The sequence below is a fragment of the Danio rerio genome, chromosome 1 (assembly GCF_049306965.1).
Source record: "Danio rerio strain Tuebingen ecotype United States chromosome 1, GRCz12tu, whole genome shotgun sequence".
Taxonomy (NCBI): Eukaryota; Metazoa; Chordata; class Actinopteri; order Cypriniformes; family Danionidae; genus Danio; species Danio rerio.
Window position 1 is genome coordinate 44972823 of NC_133176.1, and position 19521 is coordinate 44992343.

A 19521-nucleotide genomic window follows, 5' to 3' on the forward strand; every position below is an offset into this window, starting at 1 on the left:
AAGGTCGCTGTTTCGAGCCTTGGCTGGGTCAGCTGACATTTGTTCTTCCCCTGTTCGTGTGAGTTTCCTCCGGGAGCTCGGGTTTCCCCCACACTCCAAAGACATGCACTATAGGTGAATTGGGTAAACTAAAATTGTCCCTAGTGTATGTGTGTGTATGAGTGTGTATGGATGTTTCCCAGTGATGGGTTACAGCTGGAAGGACATCTGCTGTGTAAAACATGCTTGATAAGTTGGTGGTTTATTCCACTGTGGCGACCTCAGATTAATAAAGGGACTAAGTTGAAAAGAAAATGAATTAATGAATCACTGAAGTAGTTTTATAAAATGGTTTCTAGGGTGTTCTGCATGGTTGCTAGGCGGTTGCTAGGATGTTTTGACTGATTGTTAAGGCTTTGCTAGGCGGTATGTTAAGGTGTTCTAACTGGTTGCTGGGTGGTTGCTAGGGTGTTCCAGATAGTTAAAGTGTGGCTAGGCAGTTGCAAGTTGTTGCTATGCGGTTGGTAGGGTGTTCTGAGTAGTTGCTAAGGCATTGCTTTAGTGTTTTTGTGGTTGCTAGGACATTGCTAGTTGGTTGCTAGGGTGTTCTAAGTGGTTGCTAAGGAATTGCTAGGTGGTCGGTATGCGGTTGATAAGGTGTTTTAGGTCATTGCTAAGGTGTTGCCAGGGTATTGCTAGGTAATTGCTAAGGTGTTGTTAGGTGGTTGCTAGGTGGTTGCTAAGGTGCTGCTAGGTTGTTGCTAAGGTCTTGCTAGGTTGGTGCTAAGGTGTTGCTAGGTCATAGCTTAGGATGTTGCTAATGGTTGCTAGGGTGTTGCTTGGTGGTCGCTAGGGTGTTCTGATTGATTGCTAGGTGGTTGCTAGGATGTTGCTTGGTGGTAGCTAGGCAATTGCTTAGGTGTTCTAGGTCATTGCTAAGTTGTTGATAGGTGGTCGCTAGGGTGCTCTGAGTGGTTGCTAGGCAGTTGTTAAGGTAAGTGGAGTTTGCATGTTCTCCCTATGTTTGCGTGGGTTTCATCCGGGTGCTCCGGTTTCCTTCACAAGTCCAAAGACATGTGGTACAGGTGAATTGGGTAAGCTAAAATTGTTTATAGTGTATGTGTGTGAATGTGTGAGTGTTTCCCAGTGATGCGTTGCCGCTGGTAGGGCATCCGCTGCATAAAACATGCTGGACAAGTTGGCGGTTCATTCTGCTTTGGCAACCCCAGATTAATAAAGGGACTAAGTCGAAAAGAAAATGAATGAATGTATGAAATTAGCATGTTTCTAGTATGAATTAGCATGTTGCTAGCATGTTTCTAGCATAAACTAGCATGTTGTTAACATGAATTTAGTATGATTAGTTTGTTTGTTAGTGTGTTTCTAGTATGGATTAGTGTATTGTTTGTATGGATTGGTGTTTGTTCAATGTAAAGGCAATGGCAGTTTCTTTTTTTAAAGAAGTCTATGGAACAGTTGCTAGGTTGATGTAAGCGGTAGCTAGAGGAGATGCCTTCTTAAAATAGTCTTAAGAAGAAGAAGAAGAATTTTATGTAGCATAACAGTATTGGCCTTCTCAAGTATGTTGTAAGTAGCATAACAGTATGTTGGCTTTCTATTTATTATAATATATTTTATAAGATTCCATACAATTATTCCATACAAATTACATATTTTTTTATTGTGATATTTAATACATTGTGATATTATATTTCATAATACAATTCACTTTTTCGACCCCACTAATAGTTTGATTTTGGGTTATTTTATATCGGTTAGAGTAACAGAGTCTCTAGGCTGTTGATCATGTCTGATTTATCCCATTTCTACCACTGACATTTGTATTTGAGTGTATTCACACACGTCGTGCTCATGCGCAGGTGAAGGCTCAGGCAGCAGGACCGTTAGTTCTCTGTGATTTTTTAAGAGTCTGTTTGAGTCACAACTTTTGCCAGATTTTGCTTGATTGATCTGAAGTGTTTTCTAAATGTAGGCGAATCTGCCAGCACCCGTTTCTTCAGTCTCTGTCTTATTAGATCTCCAGCAGATTGTGTGTGTGTGTGTGACTCAGGAGATCTGGGTCTGTCAGGCTGGAGCTGTGAGATAGAAATGTCTTGCTGATTGCTTGATTTGGAGGATCTTCAGAACCTGTGGGAGGCAGTGAAATAAGGGACGGAAAATGAAAACTCTCCTCATTTTGACTCTGGCGCCACATCATGGGAATCAGTGGTAATGCAGAATGTGGCCAGTAAAAGCGGCGCTTCTCAAGCAGTAGTCCACTAGAGGGCCTCAGAAAATGTACAGCATTAATATTAATATATTAATAAAACTGTTTACGTTATGTTTTAATTAAAAAAATAAAATATTAAAAGAGTTACATTATTCAAATATGTTTAAATATGTTTTTGTTTTTTTTCAAAGTATAATCCTGAATCTCTATCGTTATTTAATTGTATTCAACTGTACTTTATTTCACACTTTTTTATGGTTTTGGTGCTATACAGGGAAATACTGGGATGTGGAAAATACATTGAAATGTATTTTAAAATTAGTTACTAAAAACCTCAATTTTCAGTGTATCAAAATGAACTACAAAATGCAGCAGTCACAAATGTATCAAAATAAAATACTGTATTTTTGTATTTTAAAAATACTACAAAATACTGCTTAATTTTTTTCACAAATTGTTCTATCAATAGGCCTATTGGATCAATCCCTTCATCATTGAACTTCATCATTGATCCCTTTATCATTAGTGAAGTAAACAATGATTGATAGCAGCAGCTTTTCTCTGAGCAAGTTTAAGTCAGCTTAAACTCCTTAAGCTCTGCACCTCATTCACCTCTACTGTACATGAGGAGGTGTTCATAATGATGTAAAGTGTGTTTCTCTTTGATTGTCCTATAGATTTTAGAACAAATTTCATACAGAAAGTCCTGTCTTGAAGAATATCTATTTAATCACTGTAAAAAAAAAACATTTAATGCTGATAATAACTACATCTCTTGATGGTAAAAATTGCCAACATCTTTTAAAAGTTTTTAGTCTCCTAAAATCTCCAGGTTTAGTAATTTGCTTAAATCATGTTTTGTTTTTTGCAATTGAACTTTTTAAATTACAGTATAAAACATGATATCTCAAAAAAAAAAAAATCTGTTTTTGCTTCCATAAAACTCGAGTTGGGAGTAGTACCAGTCTGTAGATTGGAGTATTATTACATGTTTTTATCTCATAGTGGAGAGCGGGGCACAAAGTAACACTTTTTGGTTTTGACCATAGTGAACAAAGTAATGGGGTTAGACAAACCATTTGTTTTTTACCAACAACACACAAACCTCTCCTACTTTTGTGTGTCTTACAATCTTACAACCTCTCCTGGTTGTAAGATTGCAGGTTTCTGTGCAGTATTGCTAAAAGAGCCAGGAGTATAATGTTACTATTTACCCTACCTACAGGGCAAGTAGTAGCAGACAGAGGGATTAGTTGTAACTCATGCTTATAAGATTTCACACAATTAATTTAAATCCAGTTTACTTATAAATAGTAGCTATAATTCTTCACTACATAGCTCAATTAATATTTTATTCTGCATAGCACAGCATGCTCATTTCTTTATTTATTCATTCATTCATTCTTTTTCTTGTCGGCTTAGTCCCTTTATTAATCCGGGGTCGCCACAGCGGAATGAACCGCCAACTTATCCAGCACATTTTTACGCAGCGAATGCCCTTCCAGCAGCAACCCAACTCTGGGAAACATCCACACACACTCATACACTTGGACACTTTAGCTCACCCAATTCAACTGTACCGGATGGACTGTGGGGGAAACCGGAGCACCCGGAGGAAACCCACGCGAACGCAGGGAGAACATGCAAACTCCACACAGAAATGCCAACTGACCCACCCAAGTCTCAATCCAGCATAAATACATTTATTTATTTATTGGATAAACACATTTAAATTTATTTGGATTATTATCCATTATTATACAATGCATTTATTTGCAATATTAACAATAAAATTTATTTTTTTGTCTATTAAAAAATAGAATAGAATATGTTCTATTAAAAACTTTTCATTTAAAAAGTTCTCAATACTTAACTCAAAATTCAAAACTGGTCATTTTAATGGTAATCAGTTTTGTTAGTTTAGTTGGTGTCCAACAGTGTGTGGCTTTATTGTAACACCCTGTTACAACTAACCCTGCTGTGTCATGTTTTCCTCAAAACTGGCTAGCAGTTACTGTGTGTTTCTTACATCTTTCAAAATGGTTTCATCTTTTAGCCTTTTCAAATGATGTATTTCTTCTTGACATCATGCTTAATGTTTTTCATTTACACAGGGAAAATGAATGTTGACCACTGCTGCTGATTTTTCTTCACCTCATGTTATTCCTTTCTCCAGGTCGCTCTGAAGGAGGATACAAGGCGTGCCGTCATGAGAAAAGCCCATCTAAAGGCAGCGAGGTCATCAGTCCAGAGGTGCTGAAGATGCGTGCCGCTCTTTTCTGTATCTTCACCTATCTGGACACAAAGACGCTCCTGCGAGCAGCAGAGGTGTGCAGAGATTGGAGGTCTGTAGCTCGACACCCGGCCGTCTGGACCAGAGTCCTGCTGGAGAATGCGCGCATCTGCTCCAAGGTTTTACACCCTTATCACTTACAAAACACTTTTATTAGAATTAAGAATGACAACATGACAGCATTTCATTTGATTTAGACTGTATACTTGCATATATTTTTTAGAAAAATGCGACTTTTGAACTAATTTTATTATCAATAAAAACTTTAAAATCAAAGTGAATAGTGTAAAACGTCCAGCAATTTTATATTTACCAATATATTAATATATTTCTATTAATTGATCAATCTAAATCAATAGATGAACACCTATAAATGAAAAGGGTCAGATTTGTTATGCAGTCATTTTTTTAACTCTTTATCTAAATTATCATTTTAAAAACTATAATTATGATGATAATAATAACAATAATATTAAAATCCTCTCATATTGTTGTAAAAATAGCCAAACTGTTCTATTTTATTAACCACTATTTTATGATTACATGCCAAAGACAAAAACAGTCATAGCATTAAAAGCATTCAAGCTTTAATAAATGTGTAATACAGCTTAGATTTGTTTGTGTGTTAATACATTGAAATGTGTCTTCTCATACGTTGTATTATAAATAACAGTAAACATTCACTAAAATGTCATTCAGTAAAACAATAGTTCATAAAAATACTAATTAATTGTCATTTTAAGGCTTTCTACTTTTGCCGCTATCCTTTAGACCACTACATTTTGCCTATTTTTGCCCAAGGTTTTATCATTTATATGATTAATTTTGCACGACAACATGTTAATCTGTGTTTTTAATTTGCTCAGAATAAGTATGTTCTTGCATTTTTACATACAGTATATTATGCTGGGATAAAAATAGAAAGTTATCTCTCTGACAGCATTTAACTGATCTGAATGAGATGCATCAGTGTGTCATACTGTAAATGATCTGCTGGCCATGTGTTTTGTGCAGTGATGGAAAGACTAAGAAATCATACTCAAGTAAAAGTGCCATTACTTGCCTAAAAATTTAGTGCAAGTAGAGCAAAAGTATCTGTTGTATATATTACTCAAAGCATAAGTAAAAAGTAGACATTTTAAAGGTACTCAGAGGTAGTAAGCAGTGAGTATTAAGCTTTAAAAAGCTGATGTGTTTACATGTAATTTTCGAAGATGTGTGTAAACGTAACATTCTGTAGTGCATTTAGTTATTGCCTAGCAGGGACACAATGTCGAAAGACCTTAATATTAGGTTAGATTTACAGTACGTTGTGATGTCAGGAGACCAAAATTCAATGTCTAGCCAGCATCTAAGGACAATGTTTTGTTGATGCCCAACTATGACGTTCATATCTGGCTGATTTTAGGTTGTGTTAGAAACTAACACAAACTAAATACTAAACACTAATGAAACTAAAAACTGACGTTTATCCGTCAGTAATGGCAATCAAAACCCAACATCTGATAGACGTTATGGTGATAACATCCAAACAAGGTCAACTGTAACATCATTAGACATTGATATTTGGTTGATTTTAGGTTGGCCATTGGACACTGATGTTGCCCTGACGTTGGTTCTAACGTCAACCGGATTTTCATTTCCAAACAAAATGCAACGTCCCCATGACATTGGGGTACAATGCCAATCTGATGTCATGTTGACGTCTTGTGCCTGCTGGATGCTTAAGGCCATTTCGGTCATCATACACTAAACATCCATCATCTTCTCATCAGTGGCATGCATCTAAACCAGGGGTCACCAATCTCGTTCCTGGAGGTCCGGTGCCCTGCAGGGTTTAGCTCCAACTTGCCTCAACACACCTGCCTGGGTGTTTCAAGTATACCTAGTAAGAGCTTGATTAGCTTGTTCAGGTGTGTTTGATTTGGGTTAGAGCTAAAATCTGCAGGGCACCGGACCTTCTGGAACAAGTTTGGTGATCCCTGATCAGGCATTGATCCCTGTCTCTGGGTCAATGCCTGTAAATATTTTCGACATCTTCTTGGACACTTTTAATGCTTACAAACAGTTTGCTGCATTTCTAAATCACTGATGTCTTGAGGGAGTTCATTAAGATGCGAATTAAGATTTCATACATGTATTTGTAATTTGATTGGACAGGAATTGAAGGACTGATTTTTCTAATCCCTATAGACAAGAAAAAATAAACTAGTGACTGCAGGTTGAAGGAAAGTAGTGGAGTAAAAGTACCGATGCTGCACTAAAAATGTACTCAAGGGAAAGTAAAAGTACACATTTTAAAACTACTTAGTAAGGTACAATTCCTGAGATTACAGTAATTTGAGTGTTTTTAGTTTGTTACTTTACACCACTGGTTTTGTGACTGCTGAGAGTCCTGAAAACAGCTGAGTTCTCTAACTCCATCTCTCTCTCTCTCTCTCTCTCTCTGTGTGTTTGTGTAGTTTTTGTGCACTCTGTCTCAGTGGTGCACACAGACACATTCCCTCATCCTCCAGAACCTCAAACCTCGGCAGAGGGGCAAGAAAGAGACGAAAGAGGAGTACCTGAAGAGCACACGGTAACACCGTCTCCCTCTGCGCATGGGGTTTACTGTCCACACACCTGTTTTATCAGCTTCTGCACTTTTCCCTGATCCGCTCATCACTCTTTCACACCAAACAGACACACACTGGCTCGCACACACAGTCTGACACCTGTGAAGTGTCTGTTCAGAGATCCAGCGTGAGGAAACAGAGCGAGCAGCCTGCTAATTGCTCTGCTAAATCACCTCAACCACAGTGTCAGCCCTCAAGAATCAGTTTTTCAGTGTGCATTTGGTGCATGTAAAGAAGCTATTGGAATGTCTTTTGAAAGGTAGCTGTTTTGTTTATGGAGTGTCTGTGAATATATACATAAGAATGCTTTAATGTAATATATATATATATATATATATATATGTGTGTGTGTGTGTGTGTGTGTGTGTGTGTGTGTGTGTGTGTGTGTGTGTGTGTATGTRTGTATATATATATATATATATATATATATATATATATATATATATATATATATATATGTGTGTGTGTATGTATATATATATAAGTTTTCATATGCTGAAGATCAAGGGGTTTCAGCTGGGGTGACCAGGAAACCTAAATTTTTTATAATTATTAAAGTGTTACAGTAATTTTAATATGCTTTTAATTTTTTATGGTTTTAATAAAGGTTTTTATTAATGTTAAAATATCCTATTCAATGTTGACTTTTCATAAAGATTTTATTCACAGCAGTCAAATTAAAATGATGCCAAATGCCACATGAAATACTAAAATCAGGACTGCCTCGTCATCATACTCCCAATCTATTATAAATTGAGGCTTTTCTTAACTTTTTTTAAGCAAGTGATGGCACATCAGTGAAACAACAATTGCAAAATTGTTAAAGACAATTCACATCGCACATCCCTAATCATATGGCCTTTTTAAAGCTGAAAGTGATTTTGTATTGATATGATATCCTATTAAATATTGACATTTCATAAAGAGCTTATTTATTAATTTTCCTCCAGCCTAGTCTCAATTTCAGACGTCGCCACATTGGAATGAACCACCAACTTTTTCAGCATATGTTTTACAAAGCGGATGCCCTTCCAGCCGCAACCCAGTATTGGGAAACACCCATACACTCTCACATTCACACAAGCACTCATACACTTCAGCCAATTTACTTTATTCAATTCATCTGTAGTGCATATCTTTGGACTGTGGAGAAAACCGGAGCACTCAGAGGAAACTCGCACAAACACGAGGGGAACATGCAAACTCCACACAGAAATGCCAACTGACCCAGCCAGGACTCGAAACTGCAACCTTCTTGCTGGGAGGCAACTGTACTAACCACTAAGCTGCCATGCCACAAGCTTTTTCATTCATTCATTTATGATCCATTTAATAATTTTCTTTTCAGCTTAGTCCCTTTATTTATCAGGGGTTGCAACAGCAGAGTGAACCGCCAACTTATCCAGCATATGTTTTACGCAGCGGATGAATTACCAGCCATAACCCAACATTAGGAAACACCCATACACTCTTGCACTCACACACATACACTACGGCCAATTTAGCTTACTCAATTCACATGTAGCAGAGCACCCGGAGGAAATCCATGCAAACTGCACACAGAAATGCCAGCTGGCCCAGCAGGGACTCGAACCCGCAACCTTCTCACTCGTGAGGTGATCGTGCTACCCACTGCGCCACCATGATGCCTAGCTTATAAGTCGTCATATTATAATTTGAAATATTAATAGAATACATTCAAGGGGAACTATTATGCCAAAATCCCTTTTATAAGCGGCTTAAACAAAGTTTTGTGGTAACAGTCTGTGAATGTAACCAGCTTCTAATGGTAAAATGTATCAATTATTATTTTTTTATAGTCACATTTCATAAAAACAGTCTGCAGAAGTAATTTGATTGACATTCTTCCTTGTACATGTCATCAGACGAGGAAAGTCTTGCCCATTAGTGACGATCTCTCCCTCACTGGCATAGGACGTTAGTCTTGTTCTTTTAAGCTGCCACTATCCTGACACACAGGCATTTATAGCTTTTTACACAAAAAGAGGGCTGGGAGCACAATCTCACATGAGCACTGTGCTGCGTCCGACAGATCACACTCTTTCTGTTTTGAACACATTTTAATCTGTTTTTATATGTCTTTATTATTTGTTATGCTTTGTTGTTTTTTGTATTTTCTTTTACTTGTTTCTTTTATTCCTGTTTATGTACAGCACTTTGAATTACCTTTGTGTATGAAAGGTGGAACATAAATAAACATGACTTGTTTTGCTTTGAATTTAAAGCGACAGTAGCCAAAATGGCACAATGGGGTATATGCCGAAGCATGCTAATTGGACTTTTAATTTGCCAGTAACCTGGGTTAAGCGCTTCCGGCGAATTGAATGCCATTGCAAAATCCGTTGTGTTTAAGGTCTGTTTTTTTAAAAATGAGCGATCTCCACTGGCTGAGAGATTTCCGATTTAAAGTGGGTCTCAGATTGTACAAGAAGCACTGCATTAAATTACATTTCCCCCGCCATATCTTTATAATATAAGCATTTATTTTACCTCAGTATATTCAATGGAGCTTCTGCATTAGCCTGCCGATTCTGACGGGCGCGTGCGAGTAAACAGCTTTTTGTCTCGTTTTACGCTTGAGCAACCAAATAAATGCTAAAGTTTATTTAACTGAATGTATTTTAATTACATTGCAAGATTGATGCTGTATAAGGAACCGTATAAAATGGAAAAAAGTTCACAATAACAGGTCACCGGAAGTGTATCAGCATGGGAACAGCACTAGCTCGGCATATACATTCTATTAAGATCAAAGCCTGAAAGGGGCACTTTCAAAGAGTTATAAATGATTAAATGATTACGCACAAACACACACACACACACACACACACACACACACACACACACACACACACACACACACACACACACACACACACACTTTACCCAATAATGTAAATTCTGTCATCAATTACTCACCTTTGACCTGCTTTGTTTGTTCTGTTGAACACGAAAGAAGATGTTTTGAAGAATCCTGAAAACCTGTAACCACTGACTTCCATAGTAGGACAAACAAATACTTTGGAGATTAATGGTTTCCAGCTTACTTCAGAAAATTGTCCTTTTTGTTCAACAGGAAGAACTCTAATCGTTCAAGTCAAGGTTGAGTAAATGATTTTTATTTTTTGGTTGAACTATCCTTTTAATGTATTCTCTTGGTTTTGTGTGTAGCGGGTGTCTGGAGGAGGGTCTGGAGGCTTTATTGAAAGGCACCGGCAGTAATCTGCTCATCCTGAAGGTGTCACATTGTCCAAATCTACTGACAGATCGCTCTCTGTGGTTGGCCAGCTGTTACTGCAGGGCACTACAAGCTGTCACATACAGGTGAGTCCCTGTGTGCTTTTATCACTCTATGGTCTGGTACAGTACACTGGATTCTGATTGGTCAATTTCAGTATTTTACATGTATATTCTTACTGTACCCAAAGAATACAAAGTCAGTAAATAGATGTTATGACTATATTATCAACTGTTGTTAATTTTACAAGTTTATTTAATAATTTAAAAATAGATGTAATGTCATTTTTTCTATTAAATTTAATTCTTGATCAAATTATTTCATGATATAAAAAATAATTGAGAGACAGAAGATTTTATTGTATTGAAGTGCCCATGATAATATTGTGCACATTCATTACCACAATATATTGTATTAATGAATACTGGCACAAGTTTTCTCAGATATTGATTATATGTCAGGAGTGCGACAGACCCGGTTGGACAGGAGGTTATCTGGGCTCTCGGAGCTGGTTGCAGAGACATCATTTCACTACAGGTGGCACCTTTACATCCATGGTAAGATCTAAAAACAATAACTCATTTCAAAAATATTTGTAGATTTAGTTTTTATGATTATTTTTTGCGTTTGATCTATTTTACTTGATAGCTTAAAGATTTTATCTAATCAGTAAGTATTAATAATGCACCATTGACTGTATTGTTAGATTAGGCTTCTATATTAGATGGACATATTTGTGAAGTTTACTCCAACCGTTTTAAATGTGAATTATCTGCAGTCAGCAGCCAGCGCGCTTCAGTAACAGGTGCCTGCAGACTATTGGCCGATGCTGGCCACACCTACGCGCACTGGGTGTGGGTGGAGCTGGCTGTGGCATACAGGGATTGGCTTCTCTGGGTGAGTAAGAGCTATTGTTTAGAATATTCTAGAGCAGGGGTGGACAAACTCTGTCCTGAAGGGCCAGTGTCCTGCACAGTTTAGCTCCAACAACAATCAAACACACCTGAACATGCTGGTGTCTTCAAGATCACTAGAAATCTAATATATTTAATATATTAAAAATAAGCAGGTATCAGAGTTCATACAGTCATGGAAAACCTGGAAAAGTCATGAAATGTTGACATGGCATTTTCTAGGCCTGAAAAAGTTTTGGAAAAACAGAAAAACCCACACAGTTTTGGAAAAGTCATGGAAATTACATTTAGTCATTTAGCAAATCGACTTAAGCTGCGGTAAGAATTCAAGGTAAGAATTCAATAAGCTTGAACTTTCGAATGCAGTGACATGCGAAACTTGTCATACGCTCTTGCGTTTCTGGTCTCCCGCATTTGCATGTCTATGAATGGAAGCCTATGGAGAAAAAAGTGCAGTGTGATCACTGTGTGATCGCGGCTTTATATTAGAAGTAGTTTTACCTAATATCAGGCGAGCTGAACTGGCGCTCTAGGCAATCAACGATCATGGCGCCCTCAAACCGCAAGTGAAAACAAGAGATTGGCTGTGTGACTGCGTGTACGAGAGCGAAGTAAGGACCAGGGGGGTGGTTGGAGGATGTTGCGGGTACGCCGGCCCTGCCTACTATTTCTAGTTTAACAAACTATTGTATATTGTATATTTATATACAAATATCTGAGATCAGTTGTGGCTTCTTTTCTTTTCTTGGCCAAAAACATGCTCTTACATTATTAGTGCGGTGTAAGCATCATCTGTTTTACATACATATAAAAATAAATTGAAATTATTGCATGATTTATGATATGTTGTAATAAAATAAAAAAAAATTATGATTTACCAGGTATATGTAGACATTACATGAAACATATGGTCCTGAAAATATACTTGAAAGTGCTGGAAAAGACCTGGAATTTTTGTAGTAGTGTATGAACCCTAAGGTGTGTATTACAGTTGGAGCTAAACTGTGCAGGACACCTGAGTTTGCCCACCCCTGTTCTAGAGTCATTCAAGATTTTTACCTCATTTATTGTATTTATTTATTTGTTTTCTTTTAATATAAACAGATCATATCAATCAAAAGATATTTAAAGTATTGAAAAAGTGACTTATTTTAAATAAATGGTGTTCATTATCATTTTTGTAAATGATTTCTAATCTTTTTGTATTCATGAGAGAATCTGTCAGTCTGTCACAAAAAATATTACGTTGATAACTAGAAATGTTACCTGGACTTCAAATTAATGAACAAATGAATGAACGAACAAACTGATTTATTTATTTATTTATTTAATTATTTATTTATTGTATTTATTTAAGTTATAAATCATTGGAATATTTTTCTGAGTATATTTTATACTTTGTTCTATCTACTATATGCTAAACTTTATTTTTTTACTGATGCACATTACAAAGCATCTAAAACCTCATATCTTGTAGTCATATTATCTATCGATCGTAGACCGTCACTTGTTATTCACATTGCTTTCTGGGACAAAGAGATCCTGGAAATGACACTTTTAACTGCTGCTGTGATACGACTGAAGACACACATTTGTGATCTACAGTTTTACTATAAATAAAGGTTTTGATCAAGGAAGCAACCGTTTCCTGTTGTGCTTTCTGTTTTTTAACCTACTTTACTGTGCAGTCCTCATCTACTGTAGATTTAATGGTTTGACCTTTCTGAATCACAAGACTTCATGACTGCAGCGAGGGAAAATAAATCCTTAAATAGACCACTTAGAAGACTGAACCAGGAAGACTGTTTTTGACAAATGCCATTTGTTTTTCTCAGTCCACCTTTTAGTCATGTTCTTCCAGTTCAGATCAAAATGTCAAAAAATAAATAAATAAACACATCATGTCAAGTATAGTAGCCAAGTTGTTCTCTTCGCATGCTCGTATAAATACAGTAAACATGTAGGATGAGCTCATTTCAAAGCAGTTTTTAATTGACTAGAGCAGTGGTTCTCAAACTGTGGTACGTGTACCACTATTGGTATGTAGGTTTCCTTCTAGTGGTACGCTGAGGAATGAAATATGTCATGTACATGCTACACACTTTTTAAAATTTATCAAAAATGATGTATATAATATGCCATATATGACATATAGCCTATATTTCTGGGGTAATCTTCCACGTTTTTTAACTTCAGAGTTGTAGCTGCTTTACTGGGCCTACTATGCTACTGTATTTCAATACTGCTCATTTTGGTGGTACTTGGAGAGACAATTTTTTTCTGAAGTGGTACTTGATGAAAAAAGTTTGAGAACCGCTGGACTAGAGTATACATGCATGTATACTTGTGTGCCGATAGATTTTCTTTGTCACAAAACTGTAATGAGCATGTTGGTGTGTGTACGTCTTCAGCGAGGAACTGCATGCGGCTGCAGGTGCTGGAGTTGGATCATGTCAGTGAGATCAATCAGGAAGTGGCTGCTGAAATGTGCCGAGAGGGACTGAAGGGCCTGGAGATGCTGGTGCTCACATCCACTCCTGTTACTCCTAAAGCCCTGCTTCACTTCAATAGTGAGTCCTGACATTCATTGATTCAGATTCTGATGCATTCTGAACAACAACTCTATTTTTGTGTGTCAACCAAATGGTAGGATCATTCAAAGAATTTAACTTCAAATCAATTAAATGTTACATTTGTAATAATTTGATTTCAGTAAATTGCATATTTAAGTTCTCTTCACAGGTGTGTGTCGCAACCTGAAGTCTATTGTAGTCCAGATCGGTATAGAAGACTACTTTGAAGACCCCAACAGTCCCGAGGCCAGAAAACTCTTTGACGAAATGGTGAACAAGCTGCAGGTATGGAATCATCACCTCGAATAAGTCTGTTTGAAATTGAACCCGTCCATATCGCTTCATCCCCTGCCAGACTAAAATTACCAGCAAAAGCTGTTCTGTTGTAATTTCGTCTCAGGCCACGGGGTTTCCTGTGTCTGAGACGGTGTTATGGATGAGTAAGTGAAAGCAGAAGAACCTCTCACAGCTGCCGTGTTGAGGAACCATGAGTCAAATGCAAGTGATTCATGCTCATCCATTTGCTTGCTTTGAGGACTCAGGAAGCTGCCTCTTCTGTTCTGACTCTGGATACACTGGAAGTGGAAGTGGGGTTACACCAGCCCACGCCAAATCTCCTCTTAAACTTACTTGCAGGATGTCTTACACAAGCTGTGCCGAAATGGGCTGCAGTACATGACAGGGAACATTGCTCATCGTATATCAGTTTCACAAGAGGCTCCAATATGTTATACTTGTTCAGAAACTGCCCACGGTTTATTTCCACCTCAGCGTGGAAGCATATTTATAGTGTTCTTAAATGTTCAGATCCGTATCATCTCAGTGATTTGGCTCCTCTGTGTGGTTTCATTAAAATTCATTCATTTTTATTCATTCATTTTATTTTTGGCTTAGTCCCTTTATTAACCTAGGGGCACCACAGTGGAATGAACCGCCAGCTTATCCAGCATATGTTTTACACAGCGGATGCCCTTCCAGCTGCAACCCATCCCTGGGAAACACCCATACACTACGGACAATTTAGCTTCCCCAATTCACCTGTACCACATGTCTTTGGACTGTGGGGAAAATCGGAGCACCCACAGGAAACCCACACGAACACGGGGAGTACATGCAAACTCCACACAGAAATGCCAACTGACCCAGCCGAAGCTCGATCCAGTGACCTTCTTGCTGTGAGGCGACAGCACTACCCACTGCTCCACTGTGTCGGCCTCATTCATTTTGTTAAAAGTAAAATAGACTTTATTGGCATCACAGGGTCAGTTGAATCCAGCAAAATACAAGCTCAGATTATAATTAGCCAGTGATTTTTTATTCAAATCTTAAATGATGTAACTTTAATCTCGCATTGCCAAGGGTTTCTCCAAACTTTTTTATTCAAAGATACTTATAAATTATAAACAAAGCAACCAGCCACATCATAAAAGTGTCCAAAACTAGAAAAGGACATAAAATGTTACATTTGGCAGGCATTTTTGTAATGTTGCAAAAGAATATTGTGTTTGGTTCAGCTAAAACAAAATAAAAATGTCAACATTTCTGAACAACAAAGCAGACTGAAACTGCCACAAAGATAGATCTCCATCTTTCTGTGTGTTTGCAAATGATCTCTTGTAAAGTTGGAATGAAACATAAATGCAATGCAGACAGTTCAAAGGTAAATGAATCACAAACAGTACATGGTGTTACAAAATGTAACTATAAACAGGACAGAATGCTGTTGATGAACAGAATGCACCATAGTCATGATGTTGTTCATTACATTTTCAGTATAGCAATCAGAAACACATCTCCCTTCAGCAGACATTGGTGTGCAACATTTGTGAGTGTAATGGGGAATTCCTGAAGCTGTTTTGACTTTTTTTAGTTTGGTCAATCAAAAAAAAAGTATACATTTTTGTTTAGTTTGGTCTAAATTAGGGGTGCCCAAACTTTTTAGTATGAAGAGCCAAAAACATCACTGATAGCCATGGGCTGAAGGTAAATATACTAAACTATTTTACATAAAAATTGCCATGAGTAGTTTCCCAATTCATTAGAAATAGAGAGCATTACCTTGAATAGTATTAACTAATGCAGTATAACTTTATCAATTTGAACTTTTTGCAATAAAAACATAAACAGTCACATTAATAACACAGTGGAGTTCAATGCTGAATACACTAGTCAAGCAGAATCTGCCTTTGCAGACCAACGTCTGTCATATGTACATTTTAAACTAAATCTGATTAATTTACTCCATTTAAATTGAAACATTTAATTTCAGATACTTTTGTTTGTAGCTTAACAATAAAACAAACAATTATAAGGTAACATTTAATTTGAAATTACAATCTCTAAACCATTCTCAGATGGCATAGAGGTTTCCCTGGGCCAACTTTGGCCTGTTGGCTCTAGTTTGGTCATCTCTAGTCTAATAAATATCAGAGTGAACAGTAAGTGAACTCGGGATGAGTTATGTGAGTTAACACAAGACTACTTTAATTTGTACTTTTTTTTATTCATGTATGATTTTCTTAATTTTTCTATTTCATGCTTTTGTTAATAATTTGTGTTAGTTGTCAGTGCAATATGTTTTAACATTTGTCATGTAATATTAGAATTTAATTCTATTTCAGTGCTAATTTAATGACCAAAATCAGTTGTCAGTATGTTTTAGGCATGGACCCGTATAAGATTCTGACAGTATGATAACCTTGGATAAAAATATCACGCTATCAAGGTATTGTTCTCACTGCTGTAAAATATATTATTTTTAAATGTCTGGGTAAAAAACAAAAAGTGTTTTTCCCTTTCAAACAATATATTCTATTTTTTGAAAGATTTATGGGGCAGTAAACATGTCAGGCTAAATAATTCAAATAAATCATAGACTTCATTAGCTCATTAGTTTTAAAAACACGGGTTTCTTTACAATTTAAAACAGCATCTTTGGATGTCTTTTCTGCTGGAGATACTGTTGTCCTAAAAAAACAAATGTAAATAAAAACAAGTACACATACTGTACCTTAGGAACGCTATTGCAGAAAATGTTGGCTGTTTTAAAACCTTGACTTTTCCAATCCGTGGTGTACCTTGAAAACGATTATCGTCCCATGTCTAGTATGTTTAGGTTTATTTTATTTATTTATTTATTTATTTTTTTGTGAACTGATATAAACCTGAACTTCCTAAACTGCTAAAAGAGTTACCTTATTGGACCTAACCTACCCTTACTATTATCCTCTCATAATGCAATTTTGTTCATTTTTATCATCAGTGCACTTTTAAATTATAAAAGCATAAATTCTATAAACCTTCTGTAAAAGCCAACACAGGCTCATTGTGAAAACTTACCCCTGTATACACTTCTGAAGAGTGCAGATTATGTAGCCAGAGCTACGTATGGCTGCATTTCTTTTTTTAAATGAACGCTACGGGGCAATATGTAGCTGACGATGGCTTCGGTTTCTTTTTGTGCTACTGGCTGACCGCTAACCTACGTGTGGACAGTTTTTCCACTGTTACTAGTTTGCCCAGTAGCTCACCATGTATATCAGCGGACTTGAAATGAAGAGAGGAGTTGACCACGATGACACGGGTAAAATCCGGCAAAGAACAGTTCCAGAAAGCAGATAAAACAAAAATAAAAGGCAAAAAATAAAATAAACAAGTAAATAACAGGGTGAGAACAAGGTAAGTTCTGAAAACCTTCTCTTTTTCTGGATTTCTTTTAAAAACACTGTCGGTTGGGTTTAGGGGAATGGGTGATCGCGTCAATCTGTGCTTTTAAAAACACTATTGGTTGGGTTTAGTAAAGGGGGTGGGTGGGGCGATTGATGGTGGATTTACGCGAGAACAGCATGTGCAAATGGCACTTGCGAGAGAAATATGAGATCTAAAAAAGCATACACAGCGGCCTCTGGTGGATTTGCAAAAACAAACTGCAAAAAAATGTAGCTCCTGGGACATTTTTGGTGCTCTCTAGAAATATACAAATAGCGGTACGTTTCAATAATGAGCCTGGGTTGGTAAAAGCAGTTTTCAATAATATATTACATTTTGGAATAGGAATTACCCCAATGTAATACTGCACATAAGTAATAAACAAGTTTTTTTTTTTTTACAAATAAAAAGCCTGATGATTATTAAATTTTCACAATCATTCAAAATGTTTTCTCTTTTTCTCCTTTTAGGCACTAAAGAAAAGACCTGGTTTCTCTAAAATTCTCCATGTGAAGGCCGATGGCTTGTGCTAACTCTGCTGTGTCCAGGCCAGAGCCACAAAAGGTTCACTAAATATTTCAGCCTGATCGAGTCATTCTCTCCTCGATGAAAAAGGAGAAGAATCAAACACTTCTGCTTCAGTTTGAACCCTAAACGCCAGTCCACCACACCACGATGGGCGTATTTGTTGGCTTTGACATGACGCAACCAAATAGAGGAGTCTGTAAAGATAAAACAAAACAAACTCTACTAGAAGGCATTATTACTTGCCTTGGATGCCACTGCAACATCAAAGACCCAAGGGTTTTTTCTCCTACTTGCCAAACATTAAACTTAAGATCTCAGAGAACATGAAGTCTCTTGAAAGGAGAAGTTTTACCTGTAACAAAAAATAAAAAATTATATATATATATATATATATATATATATATATATATATATATATATATATATATATATATATATATATATATAAATAAATGTGAAATCCAAGCAGCACAAATGTAAAATGCACATGGGTAAGTTAATAATGTGGGAGTGTGTGAATAGTTTGATTGTTTCAACAAATCGTCCATTAGTCGCCACTTCGAACGCTGAACTTGATGCGTCAGCCAGCCATATTACTCGGACAATTTCGACATTACATGATCACCAGCTTCAGACATGGCTTTCTGAGAGCCTTACTTGGGTGCCGTTTCTCCTCAGAAACTACTAATATCTTTTGTCTAGAAGAACGAGTTCAAGCCGAGCGAAGAAGCCAGTAAACACAAGTTCTGCTGCCTCTTTCATGTCAGACCCTCCAGGCTTCAACTGTATTTCAGTGACCGGGGTTTCTCTGCAAAGGATTGTTTCTATTCTTTAAATCTGCTTTTGCCAATGCCTTCTCCATACCGTGCCATTCATTGCTCCGACATTTTGTGTTAAGGTTGGATTTTGGTCATGCCAAAATGTGCCATTGGTGAAGCAGCGAAGCCTATAGGTGTTAAGTCATACCCTATAAGGAGTGTGATTATGTAATTTAAGGGCAAATTCATGCAGTGGTGGATAGAATCAAGCTCATGGTGCTGTTGTTTCAGCGTTTGTCTATGTTTTTACTTCAGATCTCAACATCTTCATCTCCTCCATCACTGTTTAAACTTCTGAGGAATTTCTTTGGAGGTCAAGATGGTGCTGCTGAACATGACTGATGATTTCCATCAGTGTTAAGTTAGCATAATTGAAACACGACTTTATTATTTTGATTTTAGTTTTTCTATAATCATTTTAATTGGTTAATTTAATTGGTTTTTTATGTCTGTATTGTTTATTTTTAGTTTTAGTTGTTCAATTAGAAATTAAACTAAACGAAAATGATAATTTTTTAGCTGATACACAAACATTAGGTACTGTTTATTTTATTTCAATGAACTTTTAGATGTTTTATCTTTATTTGACTATAATAATCCCATT

General features: G+C 36.8%; 1 protein-coding gene across 4 annotated transcripts in view; it reads left to right on the top strand.

Moving 5' to 3' along the window:
- Positions 1-18185, top strand: part of fbxo41 (F-box protein 41) — a 100275-nt gene extending 82090 nt beyond the window's left edge. For all 4 annotated transcript variants that reach the window (XM_073953180.1, XM_073953170.1, XM_068220877.2 and 1 more), the window contains 8 exons: positions 4386-4621; positions 6965-7080; positions 10310-10462; positions 10838-10933; positions 11155-11273; positions 13702-13860; positions 14033-14148; positions 18042-18185. In XM_073953180.1, coding sequence (XP_073809281.1) covers positions 4386-4621; positions 6965-7080; positions 10310-10462; positions 10838-10933; positions 11155-11273; positions 13702-13860; positions 14033-14148; positions 18042-18104 — 1058 coding nt within the window. In that variant the 3' untranslated portion in view covers positions 18105-18185. The remainder of the gene's footprint in view (positions 1-4385; positions 4622-6964; positions 7081-10309; positions 10463-10837; positions 10934-11154; positions 11274-13701; positions 13861-14032; positions 14149-18041) is intronic.
- The last annotated feature ends 1336 nt before the right edge of the window (positions 18186-19521 follow it).